Genomic DNA, 25,436 nt, shown 5'->3' with positions numbered 1-25,436 from the left:
TCAGCGCGTTACCAAGGCAACGGCGGAACCGAACCCGAATCTACTCTTGACCGCCACGATACGTCATTACTACCGACGGTTCTTAACGTCAATGAGTTGGCGTTTACTTTGACTAAATCGTAGGTTTTCAATGTTTTAATTACAACTGACCTCAATATTTGTTCATGCACCTCGTTCGAGGGACCCCCAAATGTCAGGTATAACTATTTTAGTTACTATTATTTAGTTGCATTTCTACTCATTTTCTTGTTTTAATCTTTTCTTGTTTTTCCTCAAAAATTGCCACGGATCCCCAGCACTCTTGTGGCCCTTGTAAGCCCCTGATTTTAAATGAAGTGCACTAGCATACATTAAAGGGATAGTTCACCCAAAAATGAAAATTCTGTCATTAATTACTCACCCTCATGTCGTTCCAAACCTTTAAGACCTTCATTCATCTTCGGAACACAAATGAAGACATTTTTGATGGAATCTGAGAGCTCTCTGACCCTCCACAGACAGCAAGGATATTACCACGATCAACGCACAGAAACATAGCAAGGACATCAGTAAAATAGTCCATGTGACATCAGGGGTTCAACCATACATTTTCAAAGCTACGAGAATACATTTTGTGCGCAAAGAAAACAATAATAACATAATTTATTCACCAATTCTTCTCCCAGAGTTAGTGTCTTCCACCATTTTGGAGAGTACCCCAGAACGTAATCAACATAATCAGCGTTGTTCACGTTCAGCATGCGCACGCTGTCTACTGAACGTAAACAACGCTGACTACATTGATTATTCGTAAAATTACGTTTGAACCACTGATGTCACACGGACTAGTAATTAAAGGGATAGTTCACCCAAAAATGAAAATTAGCCTGTGTTTTACTCACTCTCAAAGCATCCTAGGTGAATGTGACTTTCTTCTTTCAGACGAATCCAATCGGAGTTATATTAAAAATTGTCCTGGCCCCTCCAAGCCTTTCAATGGGGGTAAGCGGTGTTGGTTGTCAACACAGAAGACGTTAAATAAAGTGCGCGCATCCGTAATAAAACGTCCCTCACACGGCTCCGGGGGGTGAATAAAGGCCTCCTGTAGCGAATCCATGCATTTTTGTAAGATAAATATCCATATTACTTTTTCTCTGACTGAAGCCGTACCGCCCGGGATGACGTAAGACGTCGACGTTGCGTGATTAGTGACGAACGCGGAGACCAAACAAAACACCGTTCATGAATTAGAAGCACAAAACGAGGATTTGTAAAGAAAAATGTCGGAGGATTTCGATATAAGCCAAGAGGAGACTGGTTTTCCTTTGCTAAAATAAGGAAACTTTGCTCCTGCTTTTCTCAGAGGCGCGCGCACGACGCATACATCTTGCGTCATCCGCCTGAACGACTTCTGCGTACCACAGTCAGCGGAAATGAGAAAAAAGTGTTTAAGTTTGAAATATGGATATTTATTTTACAAAAATGCATGGATTTGCTACAGGAGGCCTTTATTCACCCCCCGGAGCCGTGTGAGGGACGTTTTATTACGGATGCGCACACTTTATTTCACGTCTTCTGAACTGAAAACAACAGTCAAGAATTAGAAGTACAAAACGAGGATTTGTAAAGAAGAATGTCAGAGGATTTCGATATAAGCCAAGAGGAGACTGGTTTTCCTTTGCTAAAATAAGGAAACTTTGCTCCTGCTTTTCTCAGAGGCGCGCGCACGACGCATACATCTTGCGTCATCCGCCTGAACGACTTCTGCGTACCACAGTCAGCGGAAATGAGAAAAAAGTGTTTAAGTTTGAAATATGGATATTTATTTTACAAAAATGCATGGATTTGCTACAGGAGGCCTTTATTCACCCCCCGGAGCCGTGTGAGGGACGTTTTATTACGGATGCGCACACTTTATTTCACGTCTTCTGAACTGTTGACAACCAACATTCGCTTAGCCCCATTGAAAGGCTTGGAGGGGCCAGGACAATTTTTAATATAACTCCGATTGGATTCGTCTGAAAGAAGAAAGTCATATACACCTAGGATGCTTTGAGGGTGAGTAAAACACAAGCTAATTTACCTTTTTGAGTGAACTATCCATTTAATACAGTCACGTTGGACGATGTGGTTTTAAAGCTCTTTCTTAACTTAAATCAATGAGTTGGTGTGTACTTTATTGACAGAATCGTAGGTTTTCAATCTTTGAGATACCATGGACCTCTATATTTGTTCATCCATCTTGTTCAAGGGACCCTCAAATTCCTCCCAAATGTCATTTAGTTACTATTATTTAGTTGGTTTTCTACTTATTTTAATCTATTTTTTGATTTAATCTTTTTAATTTATTGTTTTTCTCTACATTTTCCAATGACCCCCAGCACTCTTTTATGGCCCCCTGTAAACCCCTGATTTAAATAACGTGCACCCAGTACAGTCATGTCGGATGATTTTGTGGTTTTAATGCTCCGTGTGTCCGTGAACTCAGACAGGGAAGGATGTGTTCGTAGGAGTTCCCACAGTGGCATCAGGCCAGAGGAACAGCCGGTTCCTTGACTGTGCAGCTTTCCCAGACACCTGTCACCAAGCAGTCCCTATTCATGTGTACTGTAATGGGAGACCGCTAGCAGGCTGGGCCTTGCCCTGCAGGGTTACAGTCCTTAGCGGGGTTTGGAGAGCGAGAACTTCAGTCGCCTTCTCTAATTATGATATAATTAAAGAAGAATAAATGCTGAATAACTGAGTTTAAAGCACAAGAATATTCAAATATTAATTAGAATTGGTCACATTCTGTTCATGTAAAATCACAAACACATTAACCTGATTATAATAAATGAATTGCCAGATTTAGCCTGTTTCTTGAAATCTGGGAAGAAAAATCCTGTTTTTTTTTTTTTGTTTTTTTTTGTGTATTTGGTTGGTGTGCAAGCCTATTTTTCAGTGTTGTTTTGGAGGTACTTTGAATACATGCAAGTCAGTCACCTGAAATTCCTGGTTTGTTTCTGTGTGAAAGTGTGATGTCAGCAATTTAAGAGTATAGCACTCATTAATCAAAGATAATTTTATATGTTTGCTGTAGGCAGAGCGTAGTTAATAAAGATTGCTCTTGTGCCTGCTTTATAGAGAGTATTATTTGTAGTATGAAAGTAATGGAGGTGAAATTATATATTTTTTTTCTGCTTCATGCTGGACTCATGGTGTGTTTAATGATTTTTCAAAATGGAGATGGCAGTTTGATTCTTCCTTTTAGTATCTTTTGCATTTGGTATAGTCTTTTAAATATATCTAGCCAGGCAAAAATTCGGAAATAAAACCTAAAAAAAATTAAGCAAATACATGTTTTTGTGCATCTTCTTGCAAAGTTTAGTTACACAGGAAGGACTCTTATCAAGGATTTATTCTCTTCCTTGTAAACATGACAAGTCTTATATGTGAGTGGCTGCACCTTTTTGAATCGGACAGGAAATTATAAAGCATTTTATGTTGGAGTAGATCAGGATCAGGAATACTTTTGGTAATTGTATTTTTTTTTTTTACACAATTTCAGCAGCTAAGTACTCCAGAGATTTGCATGAGAAACTGCTATTGTTAAACCTTTACCATCGACTTTTGTTTTGTTCCGCCATTTTGTATTGTCCTGAATTTAGAACAAGTCATTTAGTGTTCACATACATTTATTTAAAGGGGTTTCATCATGAGAAATAAATTTTTTCTTGATCCTTTGAGCATTCATGATAACATACTATGACTCAAAAACCACTGAAAAGTCCAAAAAGACCATCTAAAGACCAAAAGAGATAAACAACTAAAAAACTGATGTTTTTATCTTAAGAAATAATCAAACCTATTTTAAATCTAATACTTTATTTGACTTCTTCTGTGTCCCAGGTGGTCATCATGGTTCCCGAGTGAGATCGAGCGAGCAGCGTGTCCTGGATGTTTGGTGGACAGTGCTTCAGTTTTATATAGTGCACCTCAGCCTCTTTCCTTCCTTTCCTTCCTCCTCTAATTTGCCATGCCATGGTTTCGTTAAATCTTAAACAACAACGTTGTCCCAGCATCAACAACAACCACTGGACAGCAAACTGGTAAATCTTGTGCTTTAGATCTCAGCACAGATATGTTTCACTTTACCATTTAGCTGTCTCTTAAAGCAATCATTTTTTTAAAACTTCTTTCAGTCTCTACTTCATCGCCAGAGCCCCGAAACCAGCCGGCCCACAGATGGATTGATGCCTGGTATGTAACATATCTCTTGAGTATCTGGAAGCCTTTAGCTCCTTAGTTTGGAGTGCAGAGTTTTTCTGAGTTTCAGTTGAGTGTAAAATAATTAATTATGGAGCACAATGCCACTAATCTTTTTAGAACAAATGTAAAAACTCCCATAAGCCCTACAACCTCATTGGTTTTCTAAATAATAGCTGCTAGTTAAAGGGATAGTTCACCCAAAAATGAAAATGCTGTCATTAATTACTCACCCTCATGTCGTTCCAAACCTGTAAGACCTTTGTTCATCTTCGGAACACTATTAAAGGGGTCATATGATGCTATTTTAAAGATCATTATTTGGTGTATTTGGTGTAACAGAATATGTTAACATGCTTTAATGTTCAAAAAACACATTATTTTTCAAATACTGTACATTATTGTAGGTCCTCTATGCCCCGCCTCTCTCAAACGCGTCGTTTTCAACAAAGCCCCTCCTTCCGACAAGTGCAGTCTGCTCTGATTGGCCAGCTGACCCAGTGCATTGAGATTGGCCGAACACCACAAGCACGCGTCGGAAATGTAACGCCCCTTACCATAATCGCGAGCTTCAGCTTTCAAAGTAAATATCAAGACAGTTAATAATGTCGTTAGTTTTACCATCAGTTTAGGCCCGAAAGGGCAACAGAGTCGCGTGACAGACAGAGTGATGATGCAGTACACAAGCCGCGGTTAAGACAGCTGACGTGCTATGATTTCTGACAGGCTGTTCACTACTGTGCTGTGACCCTGTTCCCCACACACACACGACGCGTTACTCTGCGCAAAACTCCGCATTTGAACAGTCAATAGCAAATACTTAAACTAATAACAAAACATACTTACAGTCGCTGATTCAGAAGCGCCAGATTGTCATAGCAAAGTAGGAATTGACCCTTTTTTTTTTTAGATATAGCCTTTGTGCTCAGCCAGCCTCGTACTCTCCTAGGTTCACAAAACTGTCGTCCATAAAATGCGTTGCACAAATTCGAACATTTGGGTTGTGCTGTTCTGTTGTAAACAGATCTTAACAATGATTCCTAATTGCATCTACTTCCGGAAGGCCAAATAACGTATGCAACGTATGTGCGTGGATACGCTGTTTACGTTCAGATCAAAGCGTAAACAACGTAAACAGCATATCCACACACATACATTGCATACGTTGTTTACGTATGCGATTCTCTCCAAAATGGCGCTATAGGGTGACACGGAGACGAATTGTTGAATAAAGTCGTTATTTTTTTTTTCTTTGCACACAAAAAGTATTCTTGTAGCTTCGTAGAATTACTGTTGAGCCTCTAATGTCACATGGATTATTTTAACGATGTCCTTGCTACGTTTCTAGACCTTGATCGTGTAAGGGTCCTTGCTGTCAATGCAAGGTCAGAGAGCTCTCAGATTCCATCAAAAATAATGTTTACAGGTTTAGAACGACATGAGGGTGAGTAATTAATGACAGAATTTTCATTTTTGGGTGAACAATCCTTTTAAAACAAAATCAAGGTGAACCATGTAACAGAAACTTGTGTGAATTTACACTACTGTTCAAAATTTGAACGTTTTTCTAAATTGTTCTATTTCACAATATTACAGTATTTTTGATCAAATAACTGCAGACCAGTCTTTTGAACAGTAGTGAATACAGGAAGTCATCATTATGCAAATATGTATATTGTATGTATTCCATATATGTTAATATATATAATATTCTTTAAACATAATACATATACCATGCTGCAGTAGAAATGTCAAACGGTATAGATTTTGCTTACAAATATGCTGTGAGATATCTTTGAGCAACTATCAGTGGGCAGGACCGCTTTTTATTGCTGTTAATTACACTTGAAAGCGAAGAAATATAGAGTAATGTGAACATACAGATTAAAACGTGCCCCAAACAAGTCAATACTTGTTATTAAGGTGTGTAATGTGAAATGTACTTGTTTACAGTTGCTGAATAATGCCACTTGGACCAGTTGCAGCTCATCCGATCAAAATTTATAGCCAGAAATATCTGTTATATAATTTCTTGCAATTTATCATTTGTAGTAATAAGTAGTAATATTTTTGGTTTGTGTGCAAATTCAAAATAGAATGCTGCAGTACTGACGTGTTTTTGTATGCCAACTCAGAAATTAGCATCACCCTGGTACCCTCGACAAAAACCCAAAAGGACTTTTCCATTTACTTTTGGATTATTGCCGAAAATACCATCCATCAACCATCAACAAAAGTATGATTCTTGTGCATTTTATCATGATAATCTTCACAAATTAACACAACATTTATGAATATTCAAGCTTAAATATAATTTCCAGAAATAAAAAGCTAAAGCTAGACCATAAACAAACTACACCAGTGTCACATGACTTCAACATCACCACCATTAATCTTCTGACACCTGTCTTTATTAAAAAAATCCCTAATAGTTTGAATTAGAATAGCTCGTAAGAGTTTACCTCTTTGTTGTGATGACATTTAATGTCCCTGACAACCTCTGTTGTCCCATTTAGCCACTTGTTACTAAGTAAACCCTAGTAAAAAATAAATATATCAAAATGTATTAGAAATACTTTTATTTCAAGGTAAGTATTCTACAAATACATTTACATATTTATGTACTTAATAAAAATACCATGCAATTGTACTTTTAGTATACTAAACTGGTATACTTAAAGTCTGCTAAATTGGAACAAGTAATTTTGTACTTAATGCACTTTATTTGTGTGGAAGTAGCACTGAAGTCTAACTAAAAATATACTGAAGTATATTTGATTGTGCTAAAGTGGAACTATTGCAAATATACTTCAGGTTAGTGGTCGAGCGATATATCGCCAAGGCCGATATATCGGCCGATATTTGCCATTTTTCAAATATCTGCATCGGCCGATACGTTTTTCTGCTTGGCCGATGCGTTCGAGGCGGGACTTTTATTTTGACGGCACTGACAACGGCAGCGCTTGAGCACACAGTGCTCACATTCACCCTCTTGTTTACTGTCGTTGTTAACAGTTCTGTCTAATATGGATAGAAGTCTGTCTAATAATCAGATAGAACGGTTAAACAAAGGAATTAAAATGTATACAAAAAGTATTATAAAGTACAAATAGTATTACAAAAAGTATTACAAACTTTGTCGAATCCAGCTGTGAGATCTTGTGAAGTGTGCATTTTTATCCAGCATGATCGCGTGTTCTCTGTGTGACGGTCGGTCCGTGCGAATTGAATGCTTTTAACTTTAAACTCGTGATTTCAAATTATGCTGCGCTTTATGCATTTGCTCACTGTCATATTCATGTCATTTTCATTGCTGTATGTAAAATGAGTGTTACCTTGGCTTTATTTGAAGAAAAAAAAAAAAAAAAGATTCCCAATGCACACAAACTTCCCAGAATACTGAGTGCCCTGTTGGTTACAGTGTTTACTTGCTTTTTAATTATATTTTTAATTAAATATTTATTTGTGAAAAATACTTATTTATTCATCTAAAGTATAAGTATGTTTATTTTACACATTTATTTTTTAATCCATTGTCAAATGATTTCAAATTTCTTAAATATTAATTAAAATTAAAAACAAATTATATTGGCGCACACAGTGCTCACATTCTCCCTCTTGTTTGCTGTCGTTGTTAACAGTTCTGTCTAATACGGATAGAAGTCTGTCTAATAATCAGATAGAACGGTTAAACAAAGGAATTAAAATGTATACAAAAAGTATTATAAAGTACAAATAGTATTACAAAAAGTATTACAAACTTTGTCGAATCCAGCTGTGAGATCTTGTGAAGTGTGCATTTTTATCCAGCATGATCGCGTGTTCTCTGTGTGACGGTCGGTCCGTGCGAATTGAATGCTTTTAACTTTAAACTCGTGATTTCAAATTATGCTGCGCTTTATGCATTTGCTCACTGTCATATTCATGTCATTTTCATTGCTGTATGTAAAATGAGTGTTACCTTGGCTTTATTTGAAGAAAAAAAAAAAAAAAAGATTCCCAATGCACACAAACTTCCCAGAATACTGAGTGCCCTGTTGGTTACAGTGTTTACTTGCTTTTTAATTATATTTTTAATTAAATATTTATTTGTGAAAAATACTTATTTATTCATCTAAAGTATAAGTATGTTTATTTTACACATTTATTTTTTAATCCATTGTCAAATGATTTCAAATTTCTTAAATATTAATTAAAATTAAAAACAAATTATATTGGCTTTATATCGGCTATCGCCCCCCCCCCGCTTTCCAAGATATCGGCATCGGCTGTCAAAAAACCAATATCGGTCGACCACTACTTCAGGTACACTTTAAATAGCTTGCATTTAAAGACCGATATTATTCAAAGGTCTTACGATCCCCATCGATAGTGACATTAAAACACATTTTAGGCTAATATTAAATGTACATTTTGCACAAGTAGTACTCCAAATAAAGTGTAATTATAATTTTTACATCAGTAGGTCTCGAGCGATAAATCAGTAAATATGTTAAAAGATTTGAACTATTCTTAGTATGAATAAATGTATTTTAAATATATTACTGTTTTTTTTTTTTTTTACCAGGGAAAGCTAGAATAAAATGTAAACAAATCTTTAGCTTGTGAAAACCTCAGACCTATTTCAGCCATTTAACCAAAAACTCGTTCAAAAAACACACCGACTTCAGGATTATGAAACCGGAAGTGCTAGAATGCTTGTTTCTGGGTTTGGGCCTACAAAAATCCATAATACGCTCACTTCTGATGTCTTGATGAATGATCAACTCCTAAAACTCAGTCCATCCTCTTTCAGAGAGCAGTTACTGGCAGCTCTGCCCTCCTTCGAAGGCCAGCCTGCAGGGGGTGCTCAGCTCCAGCTTCCCCCCCGGCCCTGTGCCCCTGGGCCCTCCAGAAAGCCACCTGCCGGAGGGGGATGCCCTGAACCGTCCACTTGCCCCTAGCACCTCTGTGACAGACCTGTCTTTTCCCAGGCCACCCCCTCCCCCCCCGCCACCCCCCAAACGCCACTGTCGTTCGCTGTCTGTACCAGAGGACCTTTCACGCTGCCGGTACACCTGGCGGCCAAGCGCCTCCAAGGTCTGGACACCAGTGAACCGCCGATGCCACAGTGGAGGGGGCGCGGGGGGGCCGTGTCCACTGCGTGCCCCCAGCTCCTCGCTCAACTCCTCGCTGCATTCTTCTTCCAGCCCCACCTTTTTCAGTCTGGCCCTTTCCCCAGATTCCCCGCTGCCGTGGACGTTCCCCTGGGATCCGAGTGACGGTGCCGGAGGCGGCGCCTGCTGCTGTTTCTTCCCCTCGCCGTCCTCATGCTCCTCCTCTCCCTCGCCGCTCCACCCACCGCCTCCTCCACAGAGGCGCTTCTCCCTCTCTCCCGTGCTCATCCGCGAAGCTGCCGCCCAGTTCTTGCCGCCACCTCCGGTGCCCCCGCAAATCACGTCTCACCCTCCGGCGGTGCCTGCCTCGCCCTCGTCCGCCTGCAGCACTCCGTCTTCAGTGCGCCGTGCTCTTCCTCCTCAACTTCCACGGTGCCATTCTCAGCCCTGCGACCTGCTCCTGTTCAAACCTGGCCTGAAGCGCCGCAGGGACCCGGACAGACCATGTGCACGGCCTGTGCTAGATTTCACCAAAATGACACAGGTATGCTGTTCTTTACCATTCTGAAGATACAGCTACTACAGCTGGTGTTATAAAATAGGTTATTTTTAAAGCAAGAGCCTTTGGCGCATCTGATGGGAATGTGGAAAAGGAGGCAGCTGACAGTACAAAAAAGAAAGGAAAAATGATAAAAATATGACATTGTTTAAAGTAGGGCTGAGTATTGATACAAATTTCCTGATTCTATTCAATTTCATTCAGTTCAAAATTTCATCCAACTTTACCTGCATACATACGGTACACTCACATAAAGCAATCCATATTGTATAATTACAGAAAAAAATCTATTTTTTGGAACAACAAATTTTGTGGGAAAGATCGTAAAAGTAGTTTGTTGTTGAATAATTAATCATATAACTGTATGAGGTTGTGAACAGCAAAATTGTACACCTGTAGCAAAGTTTGTACCATATTCTGTTTTGACAAATAATTCACTTTTATTATAACACTTTAATTAAAACATTCATTTAAAAAAAATATAGAAATATTTCATATATTTGTAAGATTCTGAAAGCATCATACACTGTTTAAAGGTGACCTGTTAATAATTTATAATTATTGGCTTTTAATGTGGCTTTTGTAGTAACAATAAATTATATTTGATGATATGATTATATTTTTAAGTGTGATTGTTTTATTATAATTATGGTGATTGTCTAAGGTGGACACCCAACTTAATAAATGATATTGAACATTTGAATCTAACGTCATGTCAGCGTGTGTTATAAAAGTTTTAGTTATTAGTTTAGTTATTAAAATTCTCTGTTTATTTATATATTATACCTTGAACAAAACTGAAAATCATTAACAAGACCTCAAAACATATTTGGTCATTTTAACGATTCATTGTTTGATACATAAAGCTACAACATTTTAAAAAACATGAAATATTAGAATAGACTTTTTATTTCTGCCTGTCAAAGTTCAGCTAAATTTCCTCGTGGATGTTTAGAAGTGCTGCAGTGAATTTTTGTTATCTAGTGGTTTAGAGGAAAATTAAAATGTGCCTGTTAGTCTGGTCAGCTGTTTAGCCTCATTGTACCCTAATATAGATGATCATTTAAATAGTCATTGGCCAGTAATTAACCAGTTTTAAAGTGCTCAGTTAGGCATTTAGATATTATAAACTTTAACATGAATTTCTCTGTATGGCGTTGAACATGTTATTGTGAAAAGTGCTACAGCCTACATATATTTCAGTTAGTTCTGTTTTTGCTACTTTTTGTGTAGTTGAACAAATCAGTGATTCAGACTGATTGCAACTGGTAGCTCATCTTTTTGGACTTCTGAATAGAAGAATCAATTTGTTAGGTAATTAATTAAAATTAACACTGAAGTGTAACACTGGAGGGCCACTAAAAAAGCTCACGAAACAAATATATTTACATTGTTTTCCTTTATCATAAACTGATGAAAATTCTCATCACATTTGGTTTGAGATGTTTAGTTCCCTATAATTTGCAACTGTGTGGTGTTGTAGCATCTGTACAGTTTTGTGTTTTTGTCATGTTTATCTTGCCAACTCCACTTTGAAAACGTTGTCACGGGGCATAAAAATGATCTTGAATATTAATTTGGTGCTTTGGCATATGCCCAGTATTCTTTGTTAAAAACGCAGGTAAGTGGGTGCTAGCTATCAGTGGTGTGAAAAAGTGTTGGCCCCCTTCCTGATTTCTTATTTTTTTGCATGTTTGTCACACTTTAATGTTTCAGATCATCAAACAAATTTAAATATTAGTAAAAGATAACACAAGTGAACACAACATGCAGTTTTTAAATGAAGGTTTTTATTATTAAGGGAAAACAAAATCCAAAACTACATGGCCCTGTGTGAAGAAGTGTTTGCCCCCCTGTTAAAACTGTGGTTTATCACATCTGAGTTCAATTTCTTTGTCAAAGTTGTGTTTACTTGTGTTATCTTTGACTAATATTTAAATTTGTTTGATGATCTGAAACATTAAAGTGTGACAAACATGCAAAAAAATAAGAAATCAGGAAGGGGGCCAACACTTTTTCACACCACTGTATAGTAGCTTAACGCTAACATGTTCGTACAGTCCACAGCAGAAACAGCCCTTTGACGCAGAGGCTTCTGCTTGCTTTCAAAGTTGTTTTATGTGGCCAAAACTTTTCAAATGTATGATTGTGTCCCAAAAAGTAGCGGGGAGAAGCTTAGAAGTCTCTTCAGTTGTTGCTTTGCCAGTGTTTAACTTAAGTTATTTATCTCTCTGTTTTCAGACTCGAAGCACAGACCCTCTCAGTTACATGGAGCGTAGCAGATTGGCCTGCGGTGGGGACGTCTGTATGGGCCTTGAGCCTTTTTTTGGAGACTTCAGAGCCTCATGTTCACCAGCTGAAGGCCTGGGTAGGACGAGTATTGGGCCGTTAAGTGAAAGTGACGAGGAGGAGAGAGAGGAGGAGGACCCTGAAGAGCGTGACGGGGGACAAACTAGCGTGTTCGAAAGGGATTGTACTGAACTAGATATCACCCTCATTGAGGAGAACTGAAAGTTATCCGGGGAAGATCTTTTCCCCCTCACCTCCACCGCCAGCATTCAGCTCTCTCTGCATCACCTGCTACCTTACACTGGCAGGCCTCTCAGGAACCCTGCTGCCCTCGCACGAGGCGCACAGGTGTAGACGCCCATTACTGAAGACATGCCGACTACTATCATATGCAGGCAGTCACAGACGCTGACACATCAACATTGTACATTCCAGAATGAGTTGCTGAGACATTCTGAAGGATGCAAATATTTAAAAAAGGAGTTTTATGTGTATCAGACGTCCTCTTAGAATTCATCTTCAAACTGACAGAACGGAACTGGAGGTCAACAGCTTCCTGCTTCTTTCTTTTCTCGTCTTTCCTCTCGGACTTGTTTTGATAGTAAGAATAGACTTTCTTGGATGACGGTTATAAATATCAGTGTTTTGTTCAGTTGAAATATAAAAGGGCAGTATGACATAGCAGTATTTACTCTGCAGACCTTTATACTTCCTGACGAAGGTCCATCTAATTCAACATAAGCCTTAAGATGCCTGTTTTTTTCTTCCTCTTAATCAAAAGATTCCTCAAGGAAATGAATTGTGTACTGTAGCTGTTGTTCTGTTTTTTTTTCTGCAGTCTCTCTTTTTTTATCTGTACAATGCATTCCTCTAAAATTGAAACGTGTATACATTTATTAATGCACTGTATTTGGGACATTTAGAAAGAAACAATGAACGCAACCACTGTATTCTGAAGGCACATTGTTATACTGTATTGTACAGCGAGTATTTGTTCAAATAAGTTGTGTAAAGATGGTAGCTTGAAGGTTGGAGACAGGCTATTTCTGTCATTTAGAGATTTTTTTTTTATTGTACGTGTGATAAATTCAGACTCAGTTTATGTAAAAATAAAGTTTATTTGAAATTACAGCGAGTTGAAATATTAACTCGATGAGTTGTCTAAAACTGGAATGATGAAATTAAGCAAATGAGTGACTTGATCCTGTCCACGGTTGTTTCTAATTTCGTTTTTCAAAATCATTTTATTGCCATCTGCTGTTTATATTCATAGTGCCAATATTACAGGTGATGGTAAATGCCCCACTGAAGTAAGTTGTACGCCATGTGAGTTGACATGTTTTGTATACGTTTCATTGGAATTGCTCATGTCACTTAAGTTATTCTTACAGATTTAAATCACATACCTGGACCTTGTATGCGGTCTAATAATAATATACCGATACTTTCGACTTCAAATAGATGGAGTGCCACATAATGTAAACCCCTCTTTACAAAATGGATATTTCCAGTCCTTGATTCCAGTTGGTTGAGCCGTTTTCAAAGCTGTTGTAAATTACTCTACAAACATTCACCTTTGTTTCTGCGTGTGTTTCTCAGCAACCACTTTGTTGCAACCACAACCGTTTCTGAGGAACTACATTGTCGAAAGAATGTTTTTATGAAACATTGCTACATATATGGAATAACCATTTTATAAAAGCAATAAGCCCCGCTCCATGTAGTGCCTAAAACGCCCCTTAGCTGTTATAAATTCACTGTAAACCACGGCTTATTGCTTTATTGAGATGTTACTTACCGGGCATTACTTACCTGGTGAGTTTATCAAACATTCACTGATAAATAAAAACTGGTAAAACGAGAGGCTTAACCTCTCTAGAATTGAAGCATAATCGGAATTGTTAGTATTTCCAGATTATCATATGTTTTCCTAATAAAATTTAAAAAAAAATTGTTTATTTTCACAAATGTGTTTTAATGTGGCTCAAAGGTGTATTATATTTATGGAGGAATCACACCAGTGACAGGAAACACTAGGGCTGTAAGAGGATCTTCTGATGCGGTCGAGACAGAAAATTCTAGGGCCAGAGTAGCTTTAGCAGGAACCTCTGGGACCAGGGAGGTTGAGAGAGGAGCTCTGGGACTGGAGCAGCTTTAGCTCTGGCTGAGGTTATGACAAGAAAGATTGAGGCTGTTTGGCTGGAGGTTTTTTGGCAGCCATGGAATGAATCTCAACACCATCATGGGAGGAACCTTCATGGCACACATGACGGGAAGCTTTCCAACTTCAGCTGTTATGAGACAGAGCTCTGAAACCATTGCAGGCTCTGGGGTTGCAGCAGCAGAAACCTTCAAGCCTGGACAAGAAGCTGTGGGACCAGGGCAGCTCTGAAAGGGTACCATGTCGAGTGACCTCTGCGGTGCCTTTTATTCGGTTCTCTCTGACCTCAGCAGGTTTTGGAGAGGCAGTGACAGTGGCATTCACAAGGATTTCTGCAGCGGCCCTGACAGGATCATTGGGCCCAAGGTGGCTGAGAAACAGCTCTGTCGCCATGTGAGTGACAGGAACCTCTATGGCAGCAGTGCCAGGAATTTGTGGGACAGGCTTGACAGGGAGCTCTGTGAAGCTCTAGGTGACTCCATTTTTAGAAATATGATTGGATGGTGCTGTACTTAACTAACTTAACTAACTAAAACTAAATGAACTATTTACAATTCACATCCCTAGGCGAGTAGTTCCGCAAGACGCTAAAACTACTGCCTCAGGCCAAGGTGCCAGACGCTACCAAGGCCTGCCAGCCCCGCAAGACACTAAGACTGGAGGGATGGAGGGGTCACCTGTGTCAGCCCGCCAGACGCAAGGCTGACCCTGTCCTCCATGACTTACAGGGGGACCTGAAACACAATTACAAATTATACAATTACAACTTGAACAAATTAGACAAACCGATATAAGGTTTAAAAATAAGCAGCTTTTTGTCTATGCAATGTATGAAGATTGACTATATGAGTTACTGCAGGTATTGAAAGTCAGCTGATGTCCATATTAAAATAAACTAGACCATCAAGATGCCAAACTAAACAAACACTATATCTTTAAAATAATTTTAGCTTCTCTTTGACACAGTACTTTAAACCAGTCATGGAAGAGCATCTCCTCCAAATGAAGCCTCTTCCCCGGGTCGCTCTTCAGACATCCTCGGATAAAACGGCAGCATTCTATGCAGAAAAATAGATGTCTGATTATTACCTTTAACTTTACACTTTCTAAGCTGAAAAATGAAAAAGATTCCTGAATTATATATAAGGACTTCTTTTATAAAGCTGTTTTGTCTAATTCTAAATTGTTGAAATGAAGATCTCACCATTGGAGAAGCCTGGCTGGGACCAGATATCAGTGTCCATCAGACTGATATCGCTGCTCTCGGGGAAAAGGCTGGTGATCATGCGGAACAGGAGCACTCCCAGTGACCACACAGTTGCCTGTTTCCCATTGTACTCGCCCCTCTCAAAATATTCAGGAGGGCAGTACCTCGATGTCCCTGGAGGAAAGAGTTTGTCATGTCTAAATGTGTTTACCACTGCATGTTTTCTCTGACTGCATTTAATATTAGTCAATAAAAATAATATTATGACTGGCTTTTCTTCTGAGAATGTTGTTAGTTCATTCACTAGAGTTCAAGTCCAAAACTACATGTTTGAAAAATAATACATACCACTGTAGGTTTTGTACAATGTGCTTTTCAGGAGGTCCCCACAGCCGAAATCAATCAGCTTCACCTCCAGGGTCTCTATGTTGACCAGGAGGTTCGGCATCTTGATATCACGATGGAGGACCCCCCGGGAACAGCACACGGCAGCAGCGTCGATAACCTGCTGCATGAAATGACGGGCCATCCCCTCACTGAAGAGGCCGTCATAATGCAGCCAAAAATCGTGCATGTCCATGCAGGGTGAGGGCTGCTCTAGCACCATGATGTACTGGTCGAGATGGTCCTGCCAGTCCAGTAACTCTATAATGTGGCGACAGCTGGTGCCTTGATTGGCCAAGACGGTCAGGGCCACCTCTAGAGGCACTGGTCTGGGATGGTCAGGCTAGAAGAAAGATGGTTTTATGATGGTTAGATGGAAGTAATTTCTCAAATGAGGATTTTGCCCAGTCTGTTTGAAATATTGATTATTTGTACACTGTGATTCACATTAATCCAAAATGTTATAAACAGCAAACAATGACTGACAGGAGATGACAAAGAGAGCGCAGTTCACTTACAAGTCTGATGTACGACTCGTTCTCCACCTTCGCGGTGAATTTCACAGCCACCTGAAGGCCGTCCTCACAGCGGGTCCCTTCATATACAGAGCTGTATGTTCCTTCCCCCATCTTCTTGCCGATGATGTATTTCCAGCAAATGTGGTCTATTGAAATATAATTATAGGCAAGCCATACTTATTCTAAACCAATTTTAACATTGTTTGTAATTCTCATATAATCACTATACTTGTATATTCATTGATACACTTTCTTTTATACACATACACCTATAATAATATATTGTAAGAATAGCATGTGTGAGTTATATTTTGGATTATGACTGTAAACTCACCCTCAACCCTCACGATCTCATCACAGTCCAGCTGTCTCGGCAGATGTGGTGCACTCTCGTCTGCTGACGGACTGACTGGACTGTCCTGATCTTGAGGCTGGTCCTCGGCAGCGGGAAGGACTTCAGGAGCACTGGCAGGAGGCTCCTGATGATCATTGTCCTCTACAGAGCAGATGACGTCCTGTAGAGAAGTCTGATCTGAAGAGGGGAATATCAACCAAAAGCTTGTTTAAATTAAATGGCAACAATAAAATATTGCATACTCGTATACATTTTTCATTTAGAGGAACATTTGACTACTTGAAATCTTGAAAATATTAAACTTCTTCAAAATATTGCTTTCTATATTCAAACTTTTATCACATGTTGTGGAATAAAGTAATTGGTCTGCATTTTTATAATGTGTGGTTGTGATTTTTACATTGTGTGTAAATGATTAAGAGACTTTGATGTTCAGAGCTCGTCTTTTACCATCAGTAAACCTCCTGGATGGGGCCTCGTCAGTGTCCTGGTCCACCTCACCCTGCTCCACCTGCTCATCCTGAGCTCTGGTGGATTTGGGACGAAACATACAACAGAAGAAAGAGGCAAACCTCCGAAACCTCTTGTTCTTCCTCTTCTTCTTCTCGTCTCTCCCTTTCTTCTGTCTCTCTCGGCCGCCTCCCTCACCGACACACACATGGGTCTCGTCGTAACGAGGATGGACCTCCGCCTTGTGGTCGGTGAGTGTAAGTAATGTACCGGGATTGACCCCGTGCACACACTCACCACCCTCCGCTTTCTCTCTGCGAGATTGTCGCTGTCCCATACTCGACAAAATAAAACGCTATCAACAACTGAATACACACTGTAAACACCGTTGATAACAATACTGCTTACTCGCCACAAATTAAGCAGGCGAGTCTCGCGCTTTATATAGTCCCGCGCAACGTTCTAAAACTCCTCTATGATATCATAAGCGCTCATGAGCTGAGAGCAGGAGATTCTCACAAGCACTAAAACAATGTCAAAATAAATAAATAAAATAAAATTAATTAATTTAATATATTTTACAAAAAAACTCTGCGTGGTTCAAAAAATATGATTATTATTATTATTAGATAACGTAATTTTAACAAGCATTTAACACAGCACTCAATTGTTCATGTAATTATTATTGTTGTTTATTTTTATTTAGCAAGAAAGCATAAAGACGTTTCAAGATGTTTAATATGTGCAGTGGCACCCAAAATATTTGGGAACATGTCAATTTAATGAAATGTGATGCGCTACAACTGTAGATGCTCTACACACCTGCGTGATCCTGACATTCATAGTTGTTTCAAAGTAATTATTTATTTAATTAAGAATAGCTCAGAGTTAGTTCTGTGTAAAGCTCTAGCATCATTTGCTTGCAGATTCCACTTGATTCGATTTTATCTAATGCAATGATATTCATTTTAATTGGCTAAAATGTAAAAACACCTTTTTAAGCATGTAAAGCACAATGTTGACTCTTGTCTAATGTATTCCAGGACGTATTACCAAAAATCTACTACAAAATATAGCCTAACAAACATACTGGGAAATGTCAATTTCCTTATTTATGTTAAAATAATAATACAAACTATTATTATAATATTCTACCTGCACTTCCTTCTAAACATGCTGGCCATCTGCGTTAAAGCCCTAAATACTGGGGGATTCTGGCAATTAATTTTACACCATAAAGCACTATTAGGCAATTTGTATACTGCACTGAACCAAGTAAGTTTCTACCTTACTTGTGTTTTTAAGGAACGATTAATCATTGATCTTCAGGGCTGTTTAAAGATATCTGCAGTGATCCACTGATCATTGATACAGGTGGGAGCTTAAAATGTTTATGTGTTTTTGTTTAAGTAGCCTATATGAATTACCATTATTGTTTGGTTGAACTATTGTGTGTCACTATACTTGATAGTTTTCATCATTAGCTTATTTTGCTTATTGTCTCTCCAGCTGAAATTTTGTCCAAACATATCCTGTGTGTGTGTGTCTTACAAATGTTGTCCTATATGTTATCCATGATATAGTGAAACCGCTTCCACATTAAAAACTGTAGATCGTTTCATAATTTTTACATCTAAAAAAATTAAACAAAATTATTTGGGGAAAATTATTAGCATATTTAAATGTTTACATTACTAATCATAGTGCAATTCAATTAATTTACAATATAACAATATTTTAAAAGCAATCATTTAATCAAATACCAAATCTCCTATTAAGTAAATGTTAACAACACTCTCAACAATAGGTACAAAATAGGTATCTATACCTTTTTAAGGTACTAATGTGTAATATAATTTTAGCTTTTGCATAGGGTACCGCTCAGTGACAGCTTTGTACCATTTTGTCTGAGAGTGAAGAAAAAAGTTATATTATCGTGTTTTTGTATAACTCTGATTTGTTGAATTTACAGGTGTGGGCCTGATGTATTATCCAAAATCACTGCAAAGCGTCTGCACCGTTACCACCATGATCAACTACAAATGCTGGAAAGGCCAATATAACTATATGAAACTAAATAAACAAATGTTCTATTAACATTACTGGAAGACGCAAAAGGCAGGAGTTTGATTTGATGATAGACTTGGTCACAAATTACTCACTTGACAGAACAGCACATCACAGGATGACACTGACACTTAAATAGATACAAAACACATCAATGTTTTACAAAATGACAAACAAAAAGACAATATTTCAAATATACAATCATTTGATTAAAACCTAATAAGCACATAGACACACGTTTCTGGTGGAAATATTAAGTGTATGAAGAAATTCGATAAAGTAATAAATCATATTTTCATGTGGCACAGGACAGAAACACGTCAAGGATGTCAGGACCTGCTCTGGATCCAGAGCAGCTGCCACGAGTCTTATTGACATTACCACAGAGTTCTCGGTCCCTACTGGATATTGTCTGTGGCTAAGTGATATATTTCAGAGACAGGCCTATATGTGTTTAAAATCAGTTTTCATTTCAGGTTTTATGCGTTTTTTGATAAATCCATTTCACATTTTTTCCCTATATTTTATGACATCCCCTAGATGGCACCAGCTGCTCTCTCCATTTCCTCTGTATCTTGATGTTTACACTTGACACTTGCTGTCTCCAGTGACAAAGGTTCTTCACGTGGTACCATCTGCATTTTCTTGCTATCATCTGATGACCACTCTAACTCAACTCAGGAACCCTGACTGCTAAAATTGAAGATCAGATACTAGTTTTCTGTTGACCAATACATTAGTGGGTGAAACAGCCCTCCGGATCTGACGGAAATGGTGGTGAGAAGTGATCAGATTTGTACATGGTTTGTGTGTTTAGCTGGACAAATGAACAAAATAGTAGTAAATATTCAGGATTTATTATTTTAAAATAAAATGTTTAATGTAAAGAAAAAATGTGTATGACATATATTTAGTAGGACGTATATATATATATTTACAGTTATACAGGAGTTTTCACTCTTGAAGGGATACTTCACACAAAAATGAAAAGTCTGTCTTTATCTACTTATAAAATACACCCTTTTGGAATATGTCAGCCCTAGTTCCATCCATTTTTGGGTGAACTATCCCCTTCTCAAATCAGAAATGAACAATATTAAAGACTTTCAAGATGTGTACATGTCTGTGTATGTATTAAGGAAAAAAAACAGGTGGTTTTTGTGTCTATTCCAGGGTGTAGATGTTCTCCTCCACTGGTCTTCTTGTGCGTATTTCATAAATAATGTGTCGGGGCTCCTTTGAGAAACTGAGATTCAAAACATAGCAGTCATTGTGATTATACTGATTATACAAAGGGCACTGTGGTATTCTCAAAGTGAATCACACGCACTTACCACCCACTGTCAAAGGCCTTCCCATAAAAGCCACCTGAATAAGAATATACACTAATTTCAGTAAAGATACATGTATACTCTTAACCTACTTATAATAGCATTTTCATTAAGCAAACGTCCAGTAGATTCATAACTGAGTGCTATACGTACGTTTGAAGGTTAAAAGGGCCAGTGCTCCCAAGAGGAGCAGGAGCAGACTGAGAGACAGAGACAGAACCGGGATGTTTATCTGTAGCGTGATCCTAGAGATCGGCTCCTCCATCTTTAAATCACAGATTTACAAGAGTTTCATCATTTTAAGTGGAGTTTAAAAACAATGTTATATAAACAGATGTCATAAAAAGACTCAGTTCCTCAGCAAAATGATTTAAATGTTACTTCCACCCTGCTATTTATACGTATACCCTTTAATTCGACTGCATTTATTTGATTAAAAAAAACAGTAAAAAAATATAATTGTGAAAAATTATTACTATTTAAAACAGCCATAATCTATGTTCATACATTTAAAGTGTAATTTATTCCTGTGATGTAAATCTGAATTTTCAGCAGTCATCAGTGACACATGATCCCTCAGAAATCAATGATAATAATAATTTCTAATTATTATCAATGTTAAAAATCAATCAATTTTGTTTGATGAATAGAAAGTAAAAAAAAAAACAGCATTTATTTGAAAGAAATTGTCTGTAACATTGTCTTTACTGCACATTTTGATCAATTTAATGCATCTTGAATAAAGGTATTACATTCTTTAAAAAAAAAATCTTACTGATCCCAAACTTTTAAAATAGTTTGTATATAAATGATAGATAAGTGAGATGTAACAAACTTTATACAGCATGCTGGCAGTTATATGTTGCAAGATACAATGACTCATAAGCTTGCTCATAACATTACTCACAATATTCTTAAATATTATTAATTATGTATAATAATACATAATCAATATTTTTTAACATGGAGAGCAGTGATTTAAACAGCAGTATTTATTATTGAATTGACTACTGTAATTGATAATTACACTGACTAAAATGATAATTGTGTATAGAGGAAGTTCCATTAGAATCTTAACAGTGATATGTTCATTTTCCATATACTGTGTATGAGCAGCAGTAACTCACCACAGCCCCAGAATGCACATGGGTGACATTCTGCCAGGAAATGTCAGAGTATGATGAGTCTGCTCCTCTGGACTGATCTGAGAGTGAAGACACTAGGAAATTCAGAGCGAAACTCAGGAAATCGCTTTTGCTACTCATGCCGGCTGATGCGTGAGAACCATTATCTACCCACAAGGGTCTCTGACATTTGAGTTATTGCTCTATGTGGTCTCTCATGACACGGTAAGACTTTGTACAAGTGCAACTGAAATGCAACTGGTGATTCATCATATATTGTGGTTTGACTGAATGGTAAAACCAATGGTCTAGGAAAGAAAACTTGCATGACACTGATGCAAATGATGTATAAAGGAATTAGCTGTTAAAAGCAGTCAGCAGAAATTATTTCTAAGGAAAGACACTATAAGCAAAACCATCATTTTTCAATTTTGAGATCTGGGCTATTTTGCTCACATAACTTGAGTTCTTTCAGACTGCACTCAATACACACTGAAGTGTTTATTTTATTATACTTTATCTATATATGTCTTTGGAATTCAATTACAATACATTTTTAAATGTAGTGTTCTCAAATTTAGCTTTTCTCCTGCTCTAAAACAAGAAGTCTTCACTTACATACAACAAACTCTATATTCTGGACCATCTATATTGAACCTGGCTTTATCAACGTTTAGATTTCTGTTCTGGAAATGCATATGCATATGCATATTTCAATAATTTTTGAAATAACTTTTGCCTTAATGCACCTCACCTGTCTGTGTCTCCAGTGGTTCTGTAATAATCGGGGTCGTGGTTGTTGGAGCTTCAAAAATGAAAATACATGAAGATTTATTAAAACACAAAGCTTTCCAAATTTTATCCAACTTTAAAGCATCTGCATGACTTGCCTTTCATGACCCTCAACGTGTAGGACACCTTCTTATCATTGAAAAACCCTTCTATGTCCACTCTACAGCAGTACGGCCCGCTGTCTGTCTTCTGTATTTTTTGGATCCCCAGGTCCATTTGTCCTGACAGGACGTCTCCGATGAGCTTATACCTGTCGGAGACTTTGGAGATGACGCCATACTCATCTGTTTGTATGATGATGTCGTTGCACCAGAATGTTCCACAATCCCGTCCCCAGCAGACGTGGCTCAAGCCGTGGTGCTTCACTGAGTAATGACACGACAAAATCACTGTGCTGCCCTCCGTCACGAGAAACGCCAACACGGAAGACCCATGAGCTGCATGGAAACATTTTAACAACATCTTAGAGGTTCCTTTGGACATGAATGTGGATACACTTTATTAGTTCATGTAATGACATACTCATCTGTTTGTATGATGATGTCGTTGCACCAGAATGTTCCACAATCCCGTCCCCAGCAGACGTGGCTCAAGCCGTGGTGCTTCACTGAGTAATGACACGACAAAATCACTGTGCTGCCCTCCGTCACGAGAAACGCCAACACGGAAGACCCATGAGCTGCATGGAAACATTTTAACAACATCTTAGAGGTTCCTTTGGACATGAATGTGGATACACTTTATTAGTTCATTTAATAAATTAAAAATTCCAAAAAAAAAAAAAAAAAAGGTTAATGTAGAAAGGAAAGCAAATACATTGCATTAGTTTATATAATGAACTAGTAAAAAATATATAATAAAAAATATTTTAAAAATTATACAATTTGCTTTAGATGAAATGAGTCAAAAACAAAAATTTCTATAAATTATATATAATTTTTCATAAGTGTTTTTGACTTGTTTTCCATTAAAACATCTTAAATCCAAAGAACAAGATAATAAGAACAGAATAGGAGATTTGTTTACATAAAATCTATCTACACTGTAAAAAAAAATCATTAAAAAAATGGTCAAACGACTGGCAGCTACGACTGCCAAACAAAAAATGTAAAACTACAGTAAAATATCTTAACGGAAATAAAGTGCAAAAATCATAATTTTACAGAAATTTTTATTAAAGGTTTTACAGAAAAAACGGTTATTTTACAAATTTTTCCTTGTTTGAATTACAATATTTTACTTAAATGTTACGTTTGTTGTTTGGCATCTATCTATCTATCTATCTATCTATCTATCTATCTATCTATTTATCCATCCATCCATTCCATGTCTGTCTGTGTGTGTGATTTTTAACCATCTCGCCAAATCCTTTTGTTTTTTAAATTTATTTTTATTTATTATTTATTTTTTATTTTCTTATTTTTTACTTATTATTTTATAAGCATGAAAAAAAATCAAAATAGACTTTTTTTTTTACAGTGTATAGTTAATTATCTTTTAATAAATATATCCTAAATTAAATTTATTTTCAGATTACGCTTAAAATAAGAAATGAACTGGGTTACTGCACTGGGGTTATAAAAATAAATGGAGGTTGTATTTTCTATAAAATTTCTGAAAGCAATCACATCTCATGCTGTTTTGTAAATTTTGTTTATAGTATATCATATATCAATATTTTTACTGGAAAACAATATATTTAAAAAAAAATGTTTGCAGTGTATTTTCTGTTTCATCTGTTATAAGGTAAATCCCCCATGATACACTGACATAATGTTTTAAGTTTATAGTGCGTTTCTTGCCTGAAATGGTGAGGAGGAGGATCCAGCGTAGTACTGATAACCAGGGAGGAGCAGCCATTCCGAACAGCCAGAGTGGAGTTCAGGCGACACTGCCTCATGCTGGGAGGCACCAGGGTTATGCAGAGGAGCGCATGTGAAAGAGTGGCTGTGTTCTCCAGCTCTGCGCCTGTGACATCTCCAAGAAGGACAGGGACACTGATCCATCTGTAGTCCTCATCTGGAGGTGGAGTCGTGCGGCGAAGAACAGGGCCATTGTGTGTAACTTTTATCTGGATATCTTAGCTACGTGCCTTTAAACAGGCTCCATGAATGATTCAGTGGGCCTGCACACAGCACACACAATGTCCATAGTGGCACGTGTGTTTGCTATTGTTGGTAAACAAAGTGCCACAAATGTTCAGGCAGTCACAGCTGGAACTTAGGATAATTAACCAGCTAATTTTTCATCAGACTCAAGGAACTGACTAAATATTGAACAAACACTGACAGAGTTAGACTATTCAGCTGGAACAGCTAGACTGTTCAAGGTATTTTGAGCCTTAATTGTGACATAACGATTGTGTGGCAATGCAGACACAGCTAATTATTCATTAGGCTAAACTATCTAGGACAAATAGTATTAAATTGTTTCTCAAATGAGCTACAATACCTCTATTGAATCCATGTAAATTCCCTGGAATGGCTAAGTTTTCTTTACTGAATACAGCAATAAGCACAACAGCAAGAAAGAATCGTATCTGATTTTGAGCAGAGTTGTGAATTTTGAACCAGAACTGAATAAGGTGAGATAGAAATAACATCACGAAAACTTTCTGTTGAGTTGTCCTCGCGTATGAAGCCGACAAAACAAAATATACAGCACGACTTCAGTTTGTTTGATTCCTGTGAAAAGATTCACGATTCACGAATCAGTCTGACGAATCTTTTAGCAAATGCTAAAATGTAGGGCGGTGAATCTTTGGGTAGTCAGCGAATTGATTCGATTCACGATTCATAGGTTTTCGATTCGATTCAAGAACGATTTTTGCAAATTCAGAACGATTCGATTCGATTCACAATTAAATTCGATTCGATTCG

At 37.6% G+C, this 25,436-nt stretch overlaps 3 protein-coding genes across 4 annotated transcripts in view; 1 reads left to right on the top strand and 2 right to left on the bottom strand.

Annotated features, from left to right (window-relative positions):
- The window catches only part of LOC107673830 (protein FAM53C-like), a 14,971-nt gene extending 1,442 nt beyond the window's left edge, over positions 1-13,529 (top strand). The window contains exons 2-5 of one of the 2 annotated variants that reach the window (XM_016467635.1): positions 3,868-4,067; positions 4,161-4,218; positions 9,020-9,864; positions 12,121-13,528. In XM_016467635.1, the coding sequence (XP_016323121.1) occupies positions 4,212-4,218; positions 9,020-9,864; positions 12,121-12,390 (1,122 nt within the window). In that variant the 5' untranslated portion in view covers positions 3,868-4,067; positions 4,161-4,211 and the 3' untranslated portion in view covers positions 12,391-13,528. Of the gene's footprint in view, positions 1-3,867; positions 4,068-4,160; positions 4,219-9,019; positions 9,865-12,120 lie in introns of those variants that run through there. The other variant, XM_016467637.1, reaches the window with a different exon arrangement.
- Positions 13,530-14,455: 926 nt separating this feature from the next.
- On the bottom strand, positions 14,456-17,580 carry LOC107673793 (CBL-interacting protein kinase 18-like). Its single transcript, XM_016467580.1, has 7 exons — positions 17,244-17,580; positions 16,773-16,970; positions 16,439-16,584; positions 15,885-16,263; positions 15,534-15,710; positions 15,299-15,387; positions 14,456-14,797 (listed from the first exon to the last, which is right to left on the bottom strand). The coding sequence occupies exons 1-7, from the start codon at positions 17,578-17,580 to the stop codon at positions 14,456-14,458; spliced, it is 1,668 nt and encodes a 555-aa protein (XP_016323066.1).
- A 2,639-nt stretch (positions 17,581-20,219) lies between these two features.
- Positions 20,220-23,019, bottom strand: LOC107673792 (T-cell immunoglobulin and mucin domain-containing protein 4-like). Its single transcript, XM_016467579.1, has 6 exons — positions 22,641-23,019; positions 22,520-22,570; positions 21,769-21,860; positions 20,795-20,906; positions 20,645-20,678; positions 20,220-20,556 (listed from the first exon to the last, which is right to left on the bottom strand). The coding sequence occupies exons 1-6, from the start codon at positions 23,017-23,019 to the stop codon at positions 20,475-20,477; spliced, it is 750 nt and encodes a 249-aa protein (XP_016323065.1). The 3' UTR covers positions 20,220-20,474.
- Between the last annotated feature and the right edge of the window lie 2,417 nt (positions 23,020-25,436).

The sequence above is a fragment of the Sinocyclocheilus anshuiensis genome, unplaced genomic scaffold, assembly GCF_001515605.1.
Source record: "Sinocyclocheilus anshuiensis isolate Anshui unplaced genomic scaffold, SAMN03320099.WGS_v1.1 scaffold700, whole genome shotgun sequence".
NCBI classification, from domain to species: domain Eukaryota; kingdom Metazoa; phylum Chordata; class Actinopteri; order Cypriniformes; family Cyprinidae; genus Sinocyclocheilus; species Sinocyclocheilus anshuiensis.
The sequence above is the reverse complement of the archived record's forward strand: the minus strand, read 5'-3'. Positions and strand labels throughout refer to the sequence as shown.